Source organism: Annulohypoxylon maeteangense (genome assembly GCF_022496945.1).
Source record: "Annulohypoxylon maeteangense strain CBS 123835 unplaced genomic scaffold GGS22scaffold_19, whole genome shotgun sequence".
NCBI lineage: Eukaryota > Fungi > Ascomycota > Sordariomycetes > Xylariales > Hypoxylaceae > Annulohypoxylon > Annulohypoxylon maeteangense.
The window spans coordinates 730,867-751,198 of record NW_025953266.1 but is presented as its reverse complement, the minus strand read 5'-3'; the positions used below and the strand labels follow the sequence as shown (position 1 = coordinate 751,198).

The 20,332-nt window shown below is 45.8% G+C and overlaps 6 protein-coding genes and 1 non-coding gene across 7 annotated transcripts; 3 read left to right on the top strand and 4 right to left on the bottom strand.

Moving 5' to 3' along the window:
* Positions 1-1,069: 1,069 nt before the first annotated feature.
* GGS22DRAFT_192260 (uncharacterized protein) lies at positions 1,070-2,920 on the top strand (the record flags this gene model as incomplete). Its single annotated transcript, XM_047965236.1, has 2 exons — positions 1,070-1,101; positions 1,342-2,920. The coding sequence occupies 2 exons, from the start codon at positions 1,070-1,072 to the stop codon at positions 2,918-2,920; spliced, it is 1,611 nt and encodes a 536-aa protein (XP_047815458.1).
* Positions 2,921-3,507: 587 nt separating this feature from the next.
* Positions 3,508-4,195, bottom strand: GGS22DRAFT_181721 (PMSR-domain-containing protein; the record flags this gene model as incomplete). The annotated part of the gene is made up of 2 exons (XM_047963889.1): positions 3,508-3,857; positions 3,925-4,195. The coding sequence occupies 2 exons, from the start codon at positions 4,193-4,195 to the stop codon at positions 3,508-3,510; spliced, it is 621 nt and encodes a 206-aa protein (XP_047815457.1).
* A 1,546-nt stretch (positions 4,196-5,741) lies between these two features.
* On the top strand, positions 5,742-6,224 carry GGS22DRAFT_192258 (uncharacterized protein; the record flags this gene model as incomplete). The annotated part of the gene is made up of 1 exon (XM_047965235.1): positions 5,742-6,224. One exon carries the CDS (start codon positions 5,742-5,744, stop codon positions 6,222-6,224), a length of 483 nt encoding a protein of 160 aa, XP_047815456.1.
* A 3,890-nt stretch (positions 6,225-10,114) lies between these two features.
* GGS22DRAFT_172579 (uncharacterized protein) lies at positions 10,115-10,940 on the bottom strand. The gene has a single exon (XM_047962786.1). The coding sequence runs from the start codon at positions 10,832-10,834 to the stop codon at positions 10,292-10,294; it is 543 nt and encodes a 180-aa protein (XP_047815455.1). The 5' UTR covers positions 10,835-10,940; the 3' UTR covers positions 10,115-10,291.
* A 1,582-nt stretch (positions 10,941-12,522) lies between these two features.
* On the bottom strand, positions 12,523-12,593 carry GGS22DRAFT_t121. Its single transcript has one exon. It is a non-coding gene; the product is annotated as a tRNA-Gly (tRNA).
* Positions 12,594-17,411: 4,818 nt separating this feature from the next.
* GGS22DRAFT_196506 (uncharacterized protein) lies at positions 17,412-18,388 on the top strand (the record flags this gene model as incomplete). The annotated part of the gene is made up of 2 exons (XM_047965839.1): positions 17,412-17,530; positions 17,653-18,388. Exons 1-2 carry the CDS (start codon positions 17,466-17,468, stop codon positions 18,386-18,388), a joined length of 801 nt encoding a protein of 266 aa, XP_047815454.1. The 5' UTR covers positions 17,412-17,465.
* A 545-nt stretch (positions 18,389-18,933) lies between these two features.
* On the bottom strand, positions 18,934-20,165 carry GGS22DRAFT_192255 (glycerate kinase; the record flags this gene model as incomplete). The annotated part of the gene is made up of 2 exons (XM_047965234.1): positions 18,934-19,526; positions 19,589-20,165. The coding sequence occupies 2 exons, from the start codon at positions 20,163-20,165 to the stop codon at positions 18,934-18,936; spliced, it is 1,170 nt and encodes a 389-aa protein (XP_047815453.1).
* Positions 20,166-20,332: the final 167 nt, after the last annotated feature.

Genomic DNA, 20,332 nt, shown 5'->3' with positions numbered 1-20,332 from the left:
TAAATAATGGAGGTAGAATGCTAACTCTCCTCTCTGCCAAAGACAACTTCAAGATTGTCCAGGATTGTACAATTGTACTAACGATCAATGTAAATAAAAACCATTAGGTCTACATCACTTCCTGATAATGGAAAATTCAACTATCATTTGTTATCGTTCTGAGACATAAGTGGAAAATCGTTACTGTAGCTAGGGAGACAATAGAAATCGATATATGATTTGTCTCACATGCGCCAAGAATTCCTGGTCTGATGAATTATGTGGATGAAAAGTTCTAGCTTACTTGATTGGCAGTGTCATGTTCTCAGGTGACTTGACATCCAAGCTTGAGCGAAGAAAAGATGCAAAGTCATTACCAACCATTTCCCCTTTTATAAGCGTGGAAGCGCTTAGTCGCCTAAATAAACTGGAACTTGCCAATATTGAAGGACGTACACAGCTATATCCAGTCATACCCGATGCAGGAAAATATCAAGTGAATAAGGTTAAGCATGGACGTGCCCAGACGTTTTTAGGTAACCGCCAACTAACAGGCAACAGCTGGGTCGCTGACATTGTGTACTACTGGGCAGCGTACTTGCCTAGTTTAACGACTCTATTGACAATTGAGGCTGAGACCTGACAATGATAAGCCGTTAAATCCGATGACTGCTCTTGCCCTTTCTTCGTATGACTTTGCTCTAGGATCGTTCCTTCGGTGAGAGGGAACTACTTTCTACCCTTCCACCTTCCCCCCTGCTCCCCTGTCCCCTTCGATATCGATAGATGCACCTTCCTCAGCGTCGGCTGCCAAATGACTTGCACCTGCATATGTGAGTCAAATACATTAAATGATTAAGTACATGTCTACTTCTCTCGCCTAACATTTGGAAGCTTGAAGATTTTACTTCTTCAATTTCCATTTAATATTACGCTCCTTATTTCGCGACGCGTAGTAATATCGTATCGTATTAATTTACATACCATCCATTCATTCAACAATTTGTCACCTACTTCGGATATCGGATCACGGTATAGATACAGAGGGTTCCAATTCTAATTGGAACCCTCCTCGCAGCAGAGCAGGACTATGTCCTCATCTAGCAGGAAAAAGATAGTCACGTAAGTTATCCTTCTATTTTCGCAATCTCCATAGCTCTGTACCTCTAGAGTTACCGTCTTCTAGGGCTACTTTCCTAGATGGGTGTGTCTAAGGCTGCGGCTGCCCTTCAACTTCGCCAATCCTAGCCTAGATGTCCTAGGAGCTCAGCCCCTCTCTCCAAATCCCCAACCACACCGGATCTTGTCGGCACCGAAAATAACTAGGTATTTCCGATTAAATGAGTGCTAACTATAATCAAGCCACGCTCGCTCTAAGCTGATAAAGCCGCTTACGAAATCTCTCAATCTGAGAAGTATCTTAAGCAAACTATCTATCAAGCGTCTTACACACCAACCTGGTTATTCAACTGACCATGACGATGTCTCGTCAATTGGTAATCCTACTAGCAGTAGCTCCAATGGCCTCGGCATTACCCTGACAAACAACAGTAGTAATACCAATGCTCAAGATGCCGAGGTTAGGAATGCCTTCGTTTTCTTCTTCTCCACAGGAACCCGACGCCAGAAGAACATCTCTGGCCTATTACTTCTCCCACAGGAGATTTTCGATCACATAACTAGTTACTTAGGACATGCCCAGATCGCCGTATTGGCGCTAGTCAACAAAGAACTTATGTTCCGGTTCATGAGTTCGTGCATAAGGAGTGGTATCGTCGAACCATACGAGCCAGTGTCCTATCGTGTCCTGGACAGATTCATCCAACAGACAGGTTCATCGAAGTCCAAGGTTCGTGGAACGCTGCTCAGTCTTCTAGATTACGATATGGAAGATGTCGTTTATTGCTACAAGTGCAAACGACTTCATGATCCGTTCCTAATGTTCGTGGATCGTGCCTATGCGCCTCACAAAGCCGTTAAATGCGCTGATTGGCCTATGGAACACCACATGCCACCCCGGGCGACGAGGAAGTTGTTGCGCACCATTAGCAAGCGCCGCATTCACGGTGCCGAGTACAGATACCTTTTGGCACAGATAAATAACACCCAGACGGTGTATCATAAGGGAACCTTAGTCCAGATCTCGTTGAGAGCGCGTTACCGCCATGAAAACTTGATTCTACGGCGGCAGCAGGTCGTTGCGCATATCGACAAATCGTCCCAGACAATGTGGCTATTCGCACAGATGCTTAAGGACTCGCCCTATAACAACCCGCTATTCTTATCATTGCCTCAAGTTTTCTTGATGTGCAATCATCAAATTTGGAATGACATATACCAGCCGCTGATACGACAGCTGGTCGATCCTCTTTGCAAGGGTCAACATACGGACCAAGGTGGATGGAAGCATGAAATGGCCTGCTTCAGCGGAGAACACCTCGATGTATCGAAACAGAAAGGCCACATGGTCCACGAACGCCTTCAATGGATAGCCTCCGGCGCGCAGCGTAACCCAACAGATGTGCCCACCCTCCTAGGCGACGTCCTAGGCTGCGATAAATGCACAACAGACTTCAGCATCGACGTCGTCCCCTTGCCTGAGCCCTTCGGCTGGGGATTTGTTCTGACTTCGTGGTTTGATCTCGGTAGGCTTGACTTCTGCGCGAAGTGGGACAGTCACAGGGAGGCACGGCCGAGTCGAGAGATGAATCGGTATCCGACACATGGAGACATATGCGAGATGTTCGAGGACTTGCCGTCGCGCCTAGATTACCGCGCCGAAGTCAGCTCGATCAACAAAGTGCGTATGGAAAACCATACCTGGGCTCAGAGGGCCAAGCAGGGAAAGGACCGGTACATGAATTGGTCTTCCGGTCACACCTGCAACCCTGCCACAGGATGGATTGAGGATCCGGACTCATTAGAAGAGGAAGACTATTGAGTTGATGCAGAGACGGATCGATGTACGACGTGATAGGTTCTGCGTTACGATAGAGACATATCAGGAGTAGAGGGGCTGATCGAGCACTGATGATACCATTTCGGCTTCGACATGATGATTTGATATGCATGGGCGAAGGCGTTTAGGATCGTGCGGAACAATTGATTAAATCATGTGCATTAAAGTAAGGCGTGGAGTTACCGGGCTCGCCGAAAAGGAGAACTGAAGTGCTGTGTTATTCGGCGTAGGGCTTGTGTTAACTGTGGTTTATAATGAGTAATTGCTAGGTGGCCTCAGAATTTGAGTGTGATCTAGATTTCTCCGTGCTCGACCGACGAAGATGAAATTCTGGATACTTGGGGATGTATCTCGATTTGTCGAATCATCTCAACGATACTGTAAAACGTAGGGGATTGATCCCATCTCGCCATCTCATTGTAGACAAGTATTTATTTAGCGCCATCATACATGACCACGGAGATATGGTATGGTATATCTACACAGTAGATAGTATATCACCGCCACCAGACCAACCACCAACCCAACCAAACGCCCGTCTCACCATCCCTTCCTTTCCTCACACCACATCACTGAAGCGGCGGAAACGTCCTCAGAAAATGCGAAGGACACTCGTACCCAGACGGGTTATGATGCAAATACTGCTGATGGTACTCCTCCGCATCCCACCACCGGCCCGCGGGCGCTATCTCCGTCGCGATGCCCCCCTTATACCACGCCTCGTTCGCCTGGCGCGTCACCTCCCGCGCTACTGTCTCTTGATCCGGGGTGTGGTAGTATATCGCGCTGCGGTACTGTGGGCCGACGTCTGGGCCTTGTCGGTTGGAGGTCGTGGGGTCGTGCATCCGGTAGAAGAATTCGAGGAGTTGCCGGTAGGTTATTTTCGAAGGGTCGTAGTGGATTTGGAGGGCTTCGGCGTCTGTTTGGGTGAGAGGTTGATTAGTAGGGATAGATTGTTGGAAAGAGTCCGGGAGAGGGAGACATACGTCCTGTCTGGCCACCGCATACGGCCCGGTATGACGGGTTCGTTAGGTCGCCGCCGGTGTATCCTACTCGTGCGTCGTAGAGACCTTTGTCTCCGAAGTGTTTGCGGTAAAGGTGCTCGACGCCCCAGAAACAACCTGCGGCTATGGTGGCTTTCTCGGCGCCCTCGGGGATCGCGATGGCGCTGCCGCCGGTGGTGTCGGCTGTTATGCCGAAGCGGGTGCTTAGGGGGCGGAAGAGCCGCGAGGCGAAGGTGGGGAGGGTGAAGGACATTGCGAGGAGTGCGATTGTGGTTGCGATGAGGATTTGGGTTACGGTTGGGGTTGTGGTTAATGCTGGTGTTGTATCTGTAGTGGGGTCGGTTGGTTGGTTGGTCATGAATTGAGATTAAAACTCAATTCGATATGGTGAAGATGGGAATGATTTTATATCGTAAATTGGCGTCTATGCTGCTTGCTCTTTCCTTTTTAACGCCGTATTTGATTCCACATCGAAGGTCGTTAAAAGCGCAGTCCGATCGGTGGTGACGTTTGGAGGGGGAGCTTTCCCAGACAATGACAAATCTATCAACGCCACCCGCCTGCCGGATGATGCCATTCGCCGTGATGAACAAGGGAAGGATCGGGAGTTGGTAGCTTAACGTGGTCCGTGCCACCCTAAGCTCTTCCCTTCAGAATTGAAGATTCCAAATGCAGCTACGAATTATGTAAGCTAACTTTCAGCTCAGCCCTATGGAAGTTATTGCCGATGCCCTTGTTTGTTCCTTATCTGATGGTATCAGCATCTAGCTTCGTCTTCACCTTTTTCGACTTCGTATGATTCCATGTCCAATTGACCAATGGCAACGCGCTTCAGAAGCTCCCTGTTTATTCATCAGGTCTTGCAGCTTGCTTGGTTGATCAGGTTAATCTAAACTTCTAATGTTCGGAATTCATTTAGTTGCTTCAGTTGGTAATTCGGTTATTTTACCTTGAGTTCTTCACCGCCATGGCAACCTGGAAGTCAAGTCTGCATTGTTGTTGGTACTCTGTGTAGGTAGTCTTGAGTTCTCATACTCGACTTGCTCAGGATCAAACCATTTCAGGACCGATTCTAACTGAATCTTGTTAAATCTCCGACGGGTCATGAAGACGGCATAAATGAGACAATTAACAGGTGTCCTTCTTGACGAGCTTATGTCAGGGGCTTTCACAAACACGATTCCGTCGTAGCTATTCTAAACATACCCATCGTCGACAGCATCATTTATCTCTTGGTAGTCATGCAACCTGCAACGTGGTCACTGTACCGTTAGGCTGGGCCAGCAGAGAAGCTTGATTTGAGCTTCGATCAATCATACAAGGGGGCCTTGGCACGTAGCAAGTCCCTGCGCAACCCCCATACTCGTCAATTTTAGCCGTGCGCAAGGCTTTCCAGAGCAGATCGAGGCATGTCCAGGCGACAGTTCGAGTAATGTTGCAAGCGATGTTTCAGACAATAGGAAGTTCCACGCGATACTCTTCGCGGAGTGAGGCCTCACCGGTAATGATTATGACGTCGTTTTCCATCTCGACCCATTTCGAGATCAGATAAATCTCCTACGATCTCATGAGAGGGTCGATCTATTTTAAAGATATCATCGGTTTCGATCACTTCGCGTTTTTAATCGGAGCTGAATTATTACCCCTATCCACTTTTGAGCATATCCCTGATCGCGTCTCTCAACACGCAACACCTACACCTAAATTCTATTCATTAGACGGTCAATTGATCACCACATCATCTAAGAATTCACACAAACATCATCAACACATAAAAAAAATTCACCTAACCCGCCAAAATGCTGACCAATCGACGCTCAACCCTTATGGTCCCCAACGCCCTAAACGGACGTCCAGCATCCTACACGCCGGGGATAACCAACCCCCCAACCCTCACAACTCTGCGTCCCGAAAACGAACCTCACTGCACGGCGCCCGCGATCCTAACCTCGACCATGCCGACGCTGCCAGGGTACCGCATATCTCGCGTCCTAGGCGCCGTGTTCGGGAGCACGACGTACGCGCTAAAAGACACCAAGGCGCTGCTAAAAGCCAGCGCCGCGGGCGGCGAGGTCAAGAGCCTCACGCACATCATGTATAACGCGCGCGACCAGGCCGCGGAACGCATGACGCGCGATTGTGTGACGCGTGGCGCGAACGCGGTTGTGGGGATGACGTTCGAGGAAAGGGAGGTCTTGGGGTTTATACAGGTTTCGGTTTGTGGGACGGCGGTTTATGTGGAGAGGGAGAAGGTGGTGCCTGAGAACCCGTTTTCGCCGTGATGGCTGATGGTGTGCTTTTTCTCTGGAGTTATGGATCAGCCCCGCGGAGTTAAATGAAGGCCTCCGCTGAACACCCGACGCTGGCTACCTAGCTAGACCGCGGCGCGTGGCGGTGGTTGGGAGATGAGGGAGGTCGACATACGAGGTAGAGTTCCGAGCTACAACCCGGATATGGTATTGTTTCGCTTCTTGGAGTATTGGTAGGGCTTGAGGGCTTGGGGCTTAGGCTAGGAGCTTTTGATCTTCGGCCCCGAGACGTCTTTTTTGGATTTAGTCGCAGATTCTAGTAATCACGTTTCCCGTTTAGGGCTACAATTGGTGATTTCTCCCATTTCGCGATTCGGTATCTACAGTACAATTACGTAGCTGAACCACCAGCCATCGGAATTATGATCTCTACGGTACGGTAGCATCGAGGGAGCTTGGACTCGGGATCAAGCTTCTCGGCCGAGATTGCGAAGGGCGCCCGCGGAGACTAAAGTTGGAGTGCAATTAATTCCTACATTGGACCGGTTACACAGCAGCTGGTGGTGATGACGATGATGAGGGGTGTTGGTGACACACACACACGAAGCTCCTTGGACCCGGACCACCGATATGGTAGCACTCGAGGAGCTCCCCGCCATATCGTACGTTTTCTTGGTACGTCAGGAGCTCGGGCTTCTCGGTTGGTCATCAGGAGAGCTCTTTCGTCGTACGGCAGCTTCGAGGGGGTCCATTCATGTTCAACACATTGACCTGCGCTTCGTATATTGCGTCCGTCACGATTGGATCGGCCGGTCGCTAGAGCGCTCTGTAGTAGATGCCAAGCCCGGGATCGTGATTGTCGGGTATGGCGTATGCGGTGGTAGGGGTATGCGAGCTGCGCTTAGGTCATACGGCCTCGATTTGTGGGATACTTAGCAGTGGCACGGTAGTTTAAGGCGAAATGAAGTCGTACGTATTATGATATTATGTAGCTTAGCTACCTTGGGCGGGACGATCGTAGCATATGCAGCCGGCATGACACGGCTCGGTAAAGGTTCCTATCCTGGGACGAATCGTCGGTATTCCGGGACCCGCGCCTTAAATCGTCTTTACTCGGGACCGGTTCCTGTTAGCATGGGTAAGGAAAAGCGAACTCTCCCAGCTAGATCCATGGTTATGTTCGTCTACAAGGGGGTAAGATCACGACATTAAATACACTATTGCCAGATGAACCGTTGGTACTCATTCAGCAGTTCAGGAACATATGGGTCTATCCAGGCTAGAGATATAAGGTTAATATTGCATGCGTCCGAGTCACCCCTTGCCTCGCCGCATCCACTTTCTCTACCTAGGGTCCGGGCTGAGCTTCCGAAAGCTCTGATATCATATCATCCCTTGCATGCATCGGGCTACCTGACGCTGTGATACGTGAGAACCGTCCCCACGGGGAAGAGCTTAAAAAGCCTAAAGGGCAATAAACGCGTCCCCTTTAGGGCTCCCCTGGTAGGGGGTCTGTGATATAAATACGTGTCCAACTTTCCGCTTCGAGCGGACAACACACAGACGCAATTATTTTCCTGGGCGGTCTAGAGCACGCTATTTGTCTATTTATAGAAGGGGTAATTTTAAAAAGGTTGCATCATACCGAGAACTTTACATCACAACTTTTTTTTTCCTTTTTCTTTTTTTTTCCCACTTGGAATGATGCTGGTCGATGGTGGGCTGTGGGCTGTGGACTGTGGGTTCAGGGCGATCGGATAAGCTCCCTGGCTCACCTATGGGGTGCTTCCGAGACCCCTTGAACTGTCCTCATGACATATTGCAGCTTGCAGGAGCTATGCCGCCAACTACGGGGCTTATCCCATGGCTTTCTGGTGTAACTCATCTGTATCACCCCGCATCTAGGTGATTCTAGATGGCCCTCGGCTGTTCAGTTCGGTGAAGTGGTGTGGTTATGAATAAGTGCTTTTGTAGCTTCGTAGGTAGCTTCGTAGGGCTGGCCTCACCGGTGACCTTGTCAGCTAGGTTAGTCGGGTGCGGAAGCTAGGTTACAACAGCCTGGAAAAAAGGCGCTACACCATTAATAGCAGATTAAATAGATTAAGATAAATGAATATTTGACGTCGTTAAATTGCCCGAGTCGATATCGCGAATCTAGCTCACCTACCTGGTACGGAGTAGTCACGAGAAACATCACAACCAAAATGTTTGAGGTCTATCAATATTAGATAAATATCATTCTATTAGAATTAAAGAATATCGGCTACCTAATCGATCAGTGAAGGATAGTATGAAAAAATACAAAAGCTATATAATAAGTAGTAGTAACGTTAAGACAGATAATACGAATTTTTCGTTCAAGCGCCTAACATTCTTGATGAATCATAAAGCGATATCGCATGCTCGGCCGGGTTCTTTCTAAAAATGAATTAATGATGCATTCCGTTGACAATCATGAGAACTTTTTTCCTGGTAAATTAATGCCCGACCCATATAGTGATATCATAATAACGCCTTGTAAATGCCAACTGTCTCCGAGGTACTGGAGTACCCTCAATAACCCCCTGATCATTTCTTCGTAAAGTGTTAGCCAGCAGGCTATCAACGTACTAAGACCTCGAAGCAGGAGGCCGAGGCTCTCTTCTGCAAGCCTCTAGTTTTATTTTCTTTTTCTCGTGAAAATAAAAAGGAATCCCGGCGTAGTCCATTAGGGAAAAAATGTGCGATGTCCGTTGTAGAAGTTCGATACGTCAAGCTCGAATCAGTTTGATGGTGTTTGATGTTGATGTTGTTGTTGTTGCTCCTGGCAGCTAGTTGGTAGGAGAGTAGAAGCAACGAGCGAGCGAGACAGACGTGACGTATAAAGTGCAACGGTTGAGCGAGTGAATTGTCTCGTGAGGTAAGTTTATCTCGAGAGAGATTCTACCTCAGGTAGGTTTTGAGCGAGCGGGTAGGTTGTTTTTGTCCAAAGGTCGTGTAAAAAATCCCGAATTGAAATACTTCTTAATTCCACACATATCATAATTCTTCCCCTAGTCGTAGCAAAAAAGAGTTGACCATACTTTTCCTCAATGGGAATGGGAATGCGCCGTATGACACTCCTCCAGTTGAGGTCTGTTTTGAGGATGGCAGTACCAACAGCTGCCTGTGGTGTACTCAGTTCCGCAGTTACCACACGTGTGCATATGCATGATGTTGTTGTCGTTTGAGAATGTACCCTTTTAGGTGGAATATATAAGAATATATGTTTAGGTAGATATGTTTTATGATAGCCGAGTTATAGGTGTTTGCCTGTTGATAACATGTTAGATACCTATTATATCTCTATATCCCCTCTTCAGGTCTCGATAAGGCATAGGATAGAAAGGTCAACTTACAAGCTCTAGTAAGCTAGTAAGCTCTATTAGGTTCAGCGGCGACTGATGATGGTGTGTGTTTGGTATGTGAAAAAAGGTTAGTAGGTAAGAAGGGAGAGGCACGTGTATAAGTTGGTGGACAAAGATAGAAGTTATGGCTTAAGGCGATTAAAAGAAGGTTGTGTGTATGATGATATGGATGGATATGGAAGAGATAAAAAGTCGAATGGATGTTCCGGTTTATGGTCTCCCCTCATGGAGAAAAAGGCTAGACTAAAAGCTGTCTTAGGTCGGTGCTGGGTCGGTGGTGAGTGGGGAGAAGGCATTATCATGGATGGGATTATGGGACCCTTGAAGGATCGTCTCTGCGGATTTATTAACTTATAATATCCATCCCAATTTGGGACTAATGCACGATCCATCAATAACTTCACGATGGCTGGCTGACCTACTACATACATAGCTACATTATACTATGCGCACTGCGTAGTAGACCCACTGACACCACCTGCCTAGTAGAGTACCATGTAAGGGTCTTTGCCAATAGCGCCAGGTAAGCAGGAATATGTTTCCCGTCTAAGCGAATAGCGGACCGGCGTCAACAGCCTAGTTCGAAATTATCTACTGCAGTAACTGCGTAGTAGGAAGCAATTCCCGCTCAAGATGCCAAACTCAGAAGCTGACCACGTTTACCACGTGGTGCTCGCCTAGGAATGCCCGTCGCCTTTTCGGCACCGTCGGCTCCTACCGAGTCTGACCACTCTTTAGCGACGATGCGATGTTTAAGATGCAAGCCAAGACAACGGGATTCCTTTTCGGCCGATATCGTATCAGAACCACAGCCAACGCGAGAATGGAAGTCGATGGAAAAAGGGAGAAAAAACTTTGGTAGCGAAACAGAGTCGAGCATAACACACACAGACATACGGACTGCAGCATCGACACATCAGAATTAGAAAAAACCGATATGATGGTATGTAGGTATGTAGGTATGTACCTAAGAATAAAAGATACAAGAGACAAAAAAAAACCAAGAAAAAGTCGATCACCCGTTGGCGCGTAAGGCAAGGTTGAGGGAATAAAAAAAATAGAGGATGACTTGAGTCTTGACAAATCGTAGTCGTCACTTTCGCTTGCAATAAAAGAACTTTTCTGGGGATAAACGGACCGGATGCGCGTTCGCGTCTCCTGATTGTGTCCTTGTGAGTCCACCTTGCCCGCGAGAGAAACCCCAAAAGACGATCTCTCGGAGAAGACACCAAGTGATAGTCGAGGAAGGACACCCATTAATCAAAGAAATATGGGATAGTTCCCAATCAAGCGACGGGGTCCATTTAAAGGTATAGGACTTATAGGCTTGGCACATCATCGATCCGATTTTTCTATCCTCTCTTTTCTGTCGGTGTAATGTAAAATTGTAGAATATCAGAATATCAGAGAAGAGAGTATCTGCCACTAATATGTCACTACATTGGCAGACAGGCAGATTGGCTGCATATTAGGTACTGAGGCAGTGAGGCTCCCCTCGTATTTAGACGACAATCACGTCAATCTTGGTAAATCTTTCGATAAAGTAATAGGAAAGTAATAAAGCACTTACACTCACAGACTCATTAATATCCCTCCTTCTCCCCTTGCCGATCTTGCTCTTCTGGGTTGATGCGCAACGCGTGTTTCCCCCCCTCGCAGGCACTTTGAAGATCTTAGGGCAGTTTCTTTTTTCTTCGTGCCGCCCAATCTGCCAATGACAGCGCTGCCGTCCGCCGCCAACATGCATTATGGGTCATATCCGTCCCAATTCCGGGTACGTAACTACCTGGACCTGGTTACGCTGCAGGCATGTAACTGTTCAGTGTGTTCTGGTCCGGAGGTGCGGCGTGCATCGAGTGGTCGGTTCCTGCACCGCACCGCAGCAAAACCGCAAGACGAGCGCCGACGAGACCAGGAACAGTCCCTCGATGCCTCGAATTTGCCTCGTGGCGCAATATAGCTTCAGCGGTATGGGAGCCGTATTGGGAGAACACATCCGCTGTGGACCTCCCTTTCACCTCTCCCGACTGAATGGCGTCGAATCAAGTCGTCCGGCAGAAGCCTGACAGGCGGGAGTTCCATCTACGGGAGCAAGATCCATATTGCACATAGCGCAGTTTAAGCAAGATGGGATTCCAAGATGGGATTGCTAGGCGAGCTTTTGCTCAAGCTAAAAAGTTGAAGAGCTAATATAGCGTGGAAAAAGAGTCGCCAAGCTAGGCCAAGCTGCTCGTCGATTACCTTCGACCCGGCAGTTTGGTTAAGGTATGAAGCCGTCGTTTCATATCTTCGAAGGGCTTACTTTGAAATACCGAATCCATTCCCGTTTGAAGGAGTATGTATGTATGTAGTAAGATATCTTAGTAGTATCCATATCCATGCCTTACATAAGTGCAACATCTGATAATTCCTACCTACTGTACCTATAAAATAGATCTCATCCTATCGTGAAGACTTTAAGTTAGATCTTGGAGGCTCACCTCGGTAAGTACTGTACCTGTCTACCTACCTGCTTACTCGGTGCTCTCGGGTAGATATGGATCCAAGGAACTGTACCTAGTACCTATGTAAGTGACCCCGATGATATTTACCAGTTTTTCCAACGACATGCCTTAAGTAGTAAATATTAAAAATTATTGATGCAAATGTCAGGTGAGGCGAATCGCATAACCTTTTTAGGTAGTAGACACTCACGTTGCCGTTGCCACGATGCACGATGCACGGTGTTCGGAGGAAGGGGAAGGGGATGAAGAAAAAGGAAGTAGGATTGTACATGCATCCATGTATGTACTTGTAATTTTCCCGTCGCACAATTTCCAAGTGCACAGATGCATAAATGTTGTCATCGGATGGCCACGGACTCTCTAAAAATAGATCTATACCTAGATGTAGATAGATAATTAAAAAATAAAGAATGTCTCAGATGTTGAGTTGAGAAAAGAAAATGCACAAACGGGGAGTCGAACCCCGAGCTCAACCTTGGAAGGGTTGAATGTTACCGCTACACCATTTGTGCTTTGCCATGTTCCGCAGTCCGTTTCTCTGGGTTGGAAGATGATTGCCTAACTCGTAAGATGGAATATAGTACATAAATTCCTTAGTTCCCAGACCGAGTATAGCGTGAATAGGAATGACCAATTAAACCACTTCAGATTCAGGAGCAGCTAATCCTATCTAGGTAGGTAGATGGGTATTAAAAGTAATGTCTACAAGACAGTAGACTAGGTACATTTCACAAGTTCAAGTTGTTGTAACTTGCAAAGTTGTTACAAGGTCACTTTGGAATATTTGATATATCACATTTCGTACCTTGGGTCTGGAAGTGATATACAGGCAATAGCGAATTCTCAACGACTTCCAAGTTGTATTAGGCCGCCATCCGATCAGAAAAGGAATAAAAACTGTTCGATCAAATACTAGCGTAGGGGGCTAGACTGAAAGACTGCCTCGCGACATCAGATCACAGCCTAAAACTACCTAGAGAATAAATTGGCAGCGTCACCATGACCTTGACATTACCTGGTATACCATCAATTTGAATGGTGGACGAGCGGATAACATATTGGAGACTAGGTATTTTCCAAAATTTGACTTATCATAAAATTACCAAAATTCGAAAGACCACGCGGCCTCGATAACCGGCATCTATTAACGAATAGACATATGTTAGAGAATGCCGCCCGAATTGTGGCATAGTGTCAAGGCGGAAAGGAGAAAGTAGGATGGGCATTGAACAATCCGATCATTGTAACCTACCGTTTCTAGCGCTTAATTCTTTTTCGATTTCTCGATCGTTGAAAGATCGAAGATGAGCATGGACTTTCGGATTTCGCTACAGGTTATAGTAGGCGCGTTATACCATACATACCATATATCAGCGATGATCATGCTACTACAGGCAGGTAACGTCCGGAGAATCGTTGACGAATAGCACCTAAGGCGGCTTGGACTTCTGGAATCCCATCTCTCGAGCATGGAAAAAGATAGAAAAGCGAGGTCGGCAGCAAGATTCGGGTCTGCATGGTGTGTCTCACCCTAGCGGATTTGCCTTCATTCGATTGGAAGTACGAAACCTACCCTCATCGGACTTGGCTCCGGAAGGAGCTCGAACTCGGCATTTCTACGGATTGTGCGGACGATGTCGGCAATGCGTGATCGAGGACGGTCCGGTTCACATGTCATTAGTTCATTAGTTCAGCTACCTTGCTGGTCAGTCAAATGATAGATCAACTATTATGAGAGAATAAATTTCGAAAATTCTGGACAGCCGTCGATGTGAATTCGGAATACCATTATCAAGCTACCGATCACGTAATTATCATGGTGTTGTTCCACGACTTTTAGTGCTTCCCTCGAAACCATTCTAAGTGCTGACGGTAGATGAGACAGCGCCGGGATCGCACTCGATGCCTGTACGAAATACAAGGGCAGAGCTGCCTAAAGTCAGCCAAATCGAGGCAACTTGTAGGGGTGTTTGCAGTGTATTACGCAAACGTAACAAGGCATACATCCATGGATGAATCATTCAATTCATTGGCCTACGAAGCTTATGTGGGAACCCCCTTTTAACAGAAGACATTACCTATGTTTGCCTACTAAGCAAGCTTAAAACAATCAGTTTAACATCCTTTCTTATGATAGTATCTTGCAGCTAATTTCAGTCAATGTTCTGTAAGAGTGCAAATTTCTGCTTTTATATTTAGCTGCGTTAGCTTTTGAGAGGTTGTTTTGGTGCAAATATCGATATTTCTGTTTTCATGGGAGTGTATCGGCGATTGACAAACTTAACCTCATGATCATTATGTAACCTAATAAGAGAATGAATAACAGTTTTAACAACTTCTCACATAACGAGTTTGATCAGAAGTCAATGACAAGTTCACTTGTGCTTTGATCCTTCAATATGTCGAAGCCCCATATCACCATCTACCTGCAGTCAGAAACACGCATATGGCCTCCTTAACTGGCCTAAGTTTACCAGTCATTCCAAATAGCTTGTTCAGCTAGGTGGACCATAACTCGTACATATCATAATACATCTAACTAATCGGAATTAATCCTCTCTGGCACCAATAGGCTATTGCATATGCTAAGTTGCATTCAGGGGTGTCTTGCAGACTCAAGTTGGTCATGGGAACACACTTGAGACATGCATATAGGACAATTTATTGCCCTAATAAATGGATATTGGTATAGTCTAAGGCATCCATCGCTTCAGTGGAATATCTAAAGACAGCCTTGTATAATGAGTGGAAAGATATGAGCTTTGTTAGGTTAAACTATCACTGCCCGGACGGATCGTAGGAAGTTTCATAAGTTACAATCATCTCAAACCAGCCGAGTAAAATAATTGATAGCTAATAACTATTACAACGTACGTATCAATTCCATGTTTAAATTAACTTAAAGAGGTAAATATTGAAATATTGGTATTATAAGACCTATTTACACCGCAGAACGAAATACTGTGGTTATTATATACGTGGACCAACTAGCTTTCGTTGAGCAGTGAAATATAGGCAGGTAGTTGTTAGATGCCGATTGGTACACGGTATCAAGATTCTTGATGGATCTAGAGATCTAACTGTGTCTTCTTTCATCTTTTCGTATCTGCTACTCATTGGACAATGACTGATGCAAAGTGAGAATCCATGAATTAGATGAAGTGATATTGGCGCCCAACTGTCAGCGTTGAGTTGCGTAGTGACTACATGTTATATGCAGGGGCTCGTAATTCTCTTATTGTAATTATCACAATACGGCTTCTGATATGGTAGTGTAAGGCGGTCAAGCTTTCGACTTGGCTATATCCCACTTTTACATATGTGGCGGTGTGGCTCTTATGCTCTAAACTTTACAGTGACGTTAGAGTCTGACTTTTGACATGTGATTTAGTTAGTTGAGATTTGTTGCACTATTACTCGCTTTGTCCTATGATGAAATTTGCGTGGTAGGGTTCCTAGTCGTTCGGTGGGACAGTTTATGTGAACGCACATGAATAATCGTCACTCGACGATTAAACTGCGGAATTGGCTACCTTCCATTGAGTAGTAGATAATTGTAAAGGAGGAGTCTTTACCTACCTAATAGCTAAGTAGAAATCTACGTAAAACCTATTCTGTGATAAGAGCAGAAGCACATCGGGGGTTGATAGGGGAGGCGACGCAGCAACGCCTTCCTTGTATCCTGTCTAACCATTTTAAACAAGTATATAAAGGGCTAAAGACTCCTAAATGGATTGATATAATGGCGTGGGTTCGGTTATCATATGGTTATGGTAGAGGGAACCTAATTACAGTCATCCATTCTATAGTAGTCTTCAACCACACGACCAATCCCTGACAAAACATGTGAATATCACAAACAGTTCAAGACTTGGTGACAGCACCGCCATTTAAATGATATGGAAGATTCACCCATTAATCTACTGAGAAAATAATGTCCTTCTAACAGCAGTAGTAACCCTTGGATATCAGGATTCAGTGGGATTATTTCGTCGTTTTATGATTCGCAATATAAATGCCTTAGGCCACGCTTTCTCCTAAACCAATATCATGGTTTTATACGTGATCATATTATGTCTACCTAGTGTCAGGTAGATAGCATTGACGAATTTGATGGTGGATATTATTCACTAGGTAGTCTCAAAGATAGGGATAAGTGAAGTTCAATTTGGTGCACATTATCAGATCTTATCAGAATAGGCTGTGTTGTGTTTTTCTACATAATTTTAATCCACAGTGGCCGTGTTATATTAGTCGGGCTTTTTGTGTTGGAGATTGTTTTTCTTACAAAGTCAATAGCTTGTCGCCGTGCTACGAAGTGTGATCAGAAACCTTTGTGTCCTTGTTTGAAGTCTCATGTACACCACATTACATTCACCCGAGTTAATAGTCACAAGTGTTGTTACGGCTACGCCATAGTGTGAACCTTATATGATATCTCATTCTCACTTTTCACTTATCTAGAATGTGTTTCCCCGTGGGATGAATATTGTTTTGGTGTAACTATCAAGAGAATTCATCTGTAGATATATGAAAGTATTGATGAGTTAAGTCAATATCAGTAATCTCCACCCTATAGGCGCAGAGCGCATTATCTTTCCTACATGAAGCTTATCTGTCAATCGCAGTCCAACGAATAGGTATGTGAAAAGCCAAGTCTTCGTCTTCCCCGGATACTGGAAGGAAACGTTGCCACTTCTTTCGGAACAACCTTAAATTTTCAAATCCGGGAACGAGTTCGTTGGGTTAGACGGGTGTTGAAAGTCCGCCCTGCGATGATCCGCCTACTTTATATATTACCATGAGGTGTCTTACGCAGATCTTGCTCAGCTTGAATATTTTCGGCATATAGTAAGCCTTACTCATAGTCGTGGATTGGCTTTCAGCCGGCTTGGCGTTGTACGGACAGCTGAGGCAGAAGTTGAAAAGGTTGGAGATTTGGAGAAGTGTTGGGGGTCATCATACCTAGTAGGCGAGGTGAGCATACTAGTTTTCCTGTAGGCTGGGTAGGATACATGAGGATGCCGCTTCAACCGATCAGTTGTGAGTGAGTATCTGATAGTTACGAAGCTGACTAGGTATACATTTTACCCAGGAAGATGAACCGCGTAACTCATGTAATCTATTCGAGAACCGCACATTGTGTACATGGTTTCCGGCTCTTGGCACTCTGTAACGCTATCTGCAGCATGACGATCGAAGATGGCGCGCAGTTGCTAGGAGTATAAATAAGTCATATTCGCCATTGATGATACCATTTAGGGCTTGAACTACGCAATCGACACATTGACAGCTTGGGTGTCTAGAGCCTCTAAAAATCAGCGATAGGCGACAGGATTGTGGAGTTGAGCGAATACCTTATTGGTGACCGTCAATTCGTTACCATGGGACAGGGTCCTTCGCTTCCAGGCCCACCGGGGACTAAATTTCGTGTCATTGGAGCTGGAATGTGAGTCGAATTGAGTCGCCATTGATCAATTGCTAGTATAGAGCGAAGTTCTCGTGTAAATACTATCACAATGTCATTATTTCAGTTTTAATCGCATGGAAAATGAAGTTGACTTGACATAGGTCACGTACCGGAACTAAAACTCTCAACGAAGCTCTTGCCATTCTCCTCGATGGCCCTGTCCACGATTCTGGCATCCAATCTCTCGGAGGTACAGTCGATCAGATAAAAGCTTGGCTCGATATAATGGAGCTCGCCCCGAGAGCCCGGACGTTCTCAGAACAGAAAAAGCTTGATTGGCTTATATCCGACGTACTCGACGGCTACGTTGCAACCATGGACTGCCCCGCTGCGACGCTCACCCCTGAAATCATGCGAGTCTACCCTGACGCGATCGTAATAGCGACGACAAGAGACCAGGCATCCTGGTGGAAAAGCATGAACTATCTAAATAGTCTGATGGGAACATGGTACCTCCCTATCGTGGTTCTATGGCTGCACAAGACCCAAGTGTACGGAATATGGCGCGAACGGTTCCATCACATAATGATGTGGCGTTACGACCAGGAAAAGATCGAGGAGGATACCCTTCGCAGGCACGAGGAGCATCTAAGGAAAGCTGTACCCCCAGAAAAGCTATTTTTCTACGAAGTCAGCCAAGGATGGGAGCCGCTGTGCAAGATTCTGAACGTCCCTATACCCGATCGCCCATTCCCACATAATAATAGCAAAGGCGATGCGGCGCAAACATTCCGCGATCACATAATAGCAGGCTTGGTGTCATGGATATTCATGCTTATGGTGGTGAGCATGGTGATCTGGTTTGTAAGAAATTGGCTTATTCAGCGTTTCTCGTGATGAGCCTAGACTAGAAGTTGGAGGAGAGTGATAAGATGTTCTAATTCGGTAAGATTAGATGTAAATAGATAGGTAGAGAATAGGTAAATATATTCATTCCATTTCTATTACTACTCCATATACCTAAAAAAACCGAACTGGACACGTACCTAATTATGCTCGATATCACGATTATGGCGCATATTCGCAATGAACAGGGGTTAGCACTGCATAATACAATATATACCTACCTACTTACCTATCTACTTATAAGGTTTCTTTTCGCATGATAGATAGCCGTGCAAATTGTTAAAATATTCATTGGCTTGGCCACATCTTCTAAAGTACATATCTATTAGTGGAAAAGGGGTTGGCGGCGTGAATAGGGGTAATAATTTAGAATGCCTTACCGAGGCATTCTTCGCCCGAAAACCCCAAAACCTATATCCTCTATCGCCAATTGAATATTCAATAATACCTTTATCCTTAGATACACATCAAAAGATTTGGTAGACTCTTATCTCAATTCCCGACTACAGGTACTAGGTAGACACCGAGTCTAGTCCCTACCTATGTAACGATAACCCGATCTGAATAACTAGAATAAATCTTCCCACAGCCTGCTCAATAAGATATTCGACCTGCGGTTCCCCGAGTGTACAGTCTTCAGAAATACCTGTAAATGAAGTGAACCCTTTGTAAAAAAGGTCTGCGGGTCTGTCATCTCCAATGGTCTTAGCCACAGCCATTACAGCAACGCCATGGTTTCGAGCACGTCGCGCAATCTCTATGGCTTTCCCTGCTTTGGGATCTAGAGACGATAAAGATCTTGCACCCGTGAACACGACATCCCAAGGCTCGGTGAACAACTTTTCAAGGTCAAGGTGTTTGCTCGCAGCATCGGGGGTTGTCCGAAACTTGGCTCCCAGTAGCATCAATCCAGTACCTAAACCACCAGAAACACCACTTCCAGGCTTGGAACCAACATCTTCCCCCAGTAGATTCCCTACGATTTCAGCGAAAATCTCCAACGCTAATGTGAGATCCTCGATTTGTTCCATTGATGCTTGATTTTGAGGCCCATCAGCTAAGGCAACTCCTTTGGAGCCACAGAGCACGTCCATCGTGGGACACACAGCTTCGATACGTATTTTTTCTTCTGCCAAGAACACTCACGTTAGTTGAGAGTATATCAGTATATCAAACTAGCTTTGGACTTACTTTTGTTGCGCAACCTAGGATGAATATTGCTCATATCAATGCGACTTAGGTTGGTCAGTTCAGGACCACCACCAATTGTCAGTATGTCTTTCCCGCTTATATCGAATAACCTAGCTCCAAGTGCTTGAAGCATTCCCGCGCCCCCATCCAACGCTCCAAAGCTGTCGCAGGAAATGATAATCTTCGTACAACCAGCGTCAAGTGCTGCGTTAAGTAATTCTCCAACCCCGTAACTTGTGCCCTTGATGAGATCAAGGCAATTATCTGGTATTTTATGTGATCCAGCAACTGCCTTCAGATCCACTAAGGCGGTGCTACCATCGTCACATGTCCAGAACCAAGACTCGACAGCATAGCAGAATGGATTGTTGATAGTAACGCAGTAGATTTCACAATTGTGAAGTGCTAAGAATGATTTGATGAAGTCTTTATCATCATAGAGTGGTATTTTGCGTACCAAGGCGTCATCTCCAGGAAAGCCTTCTCTAATCCCTTTCTCGATACAGTCGGCTACTTTGTCTGCCTCCAGGTCCTCCTCGATTCCGGAGGGAGCAATAATAACCCGTAGTGGCCGCATAATTGAAATGTTAATATTGCCTTGTTGTCCTGGCAGAGAATTTAACGTGGAATAATATTTGATTTAAATAATTGTAGAGGAAATGTTTGCCATGTCTGTCAGTTATTGTATAAAGGTAAGTCACAATACAGTGTGGTGTTCTCAGGACTACTGACAAGTCAGCATCG

Bases quoted from the DNA above. Each gene is read 5' to 3' on its own strand.
- GGS22DRAFT_172579 (XM_047962786.1), bottom strand. From the start codon at position 10,834: ATGGGTGTCCTTCCTCGACTATCACTTGGTGTCTTCTCCGAGAGATCG.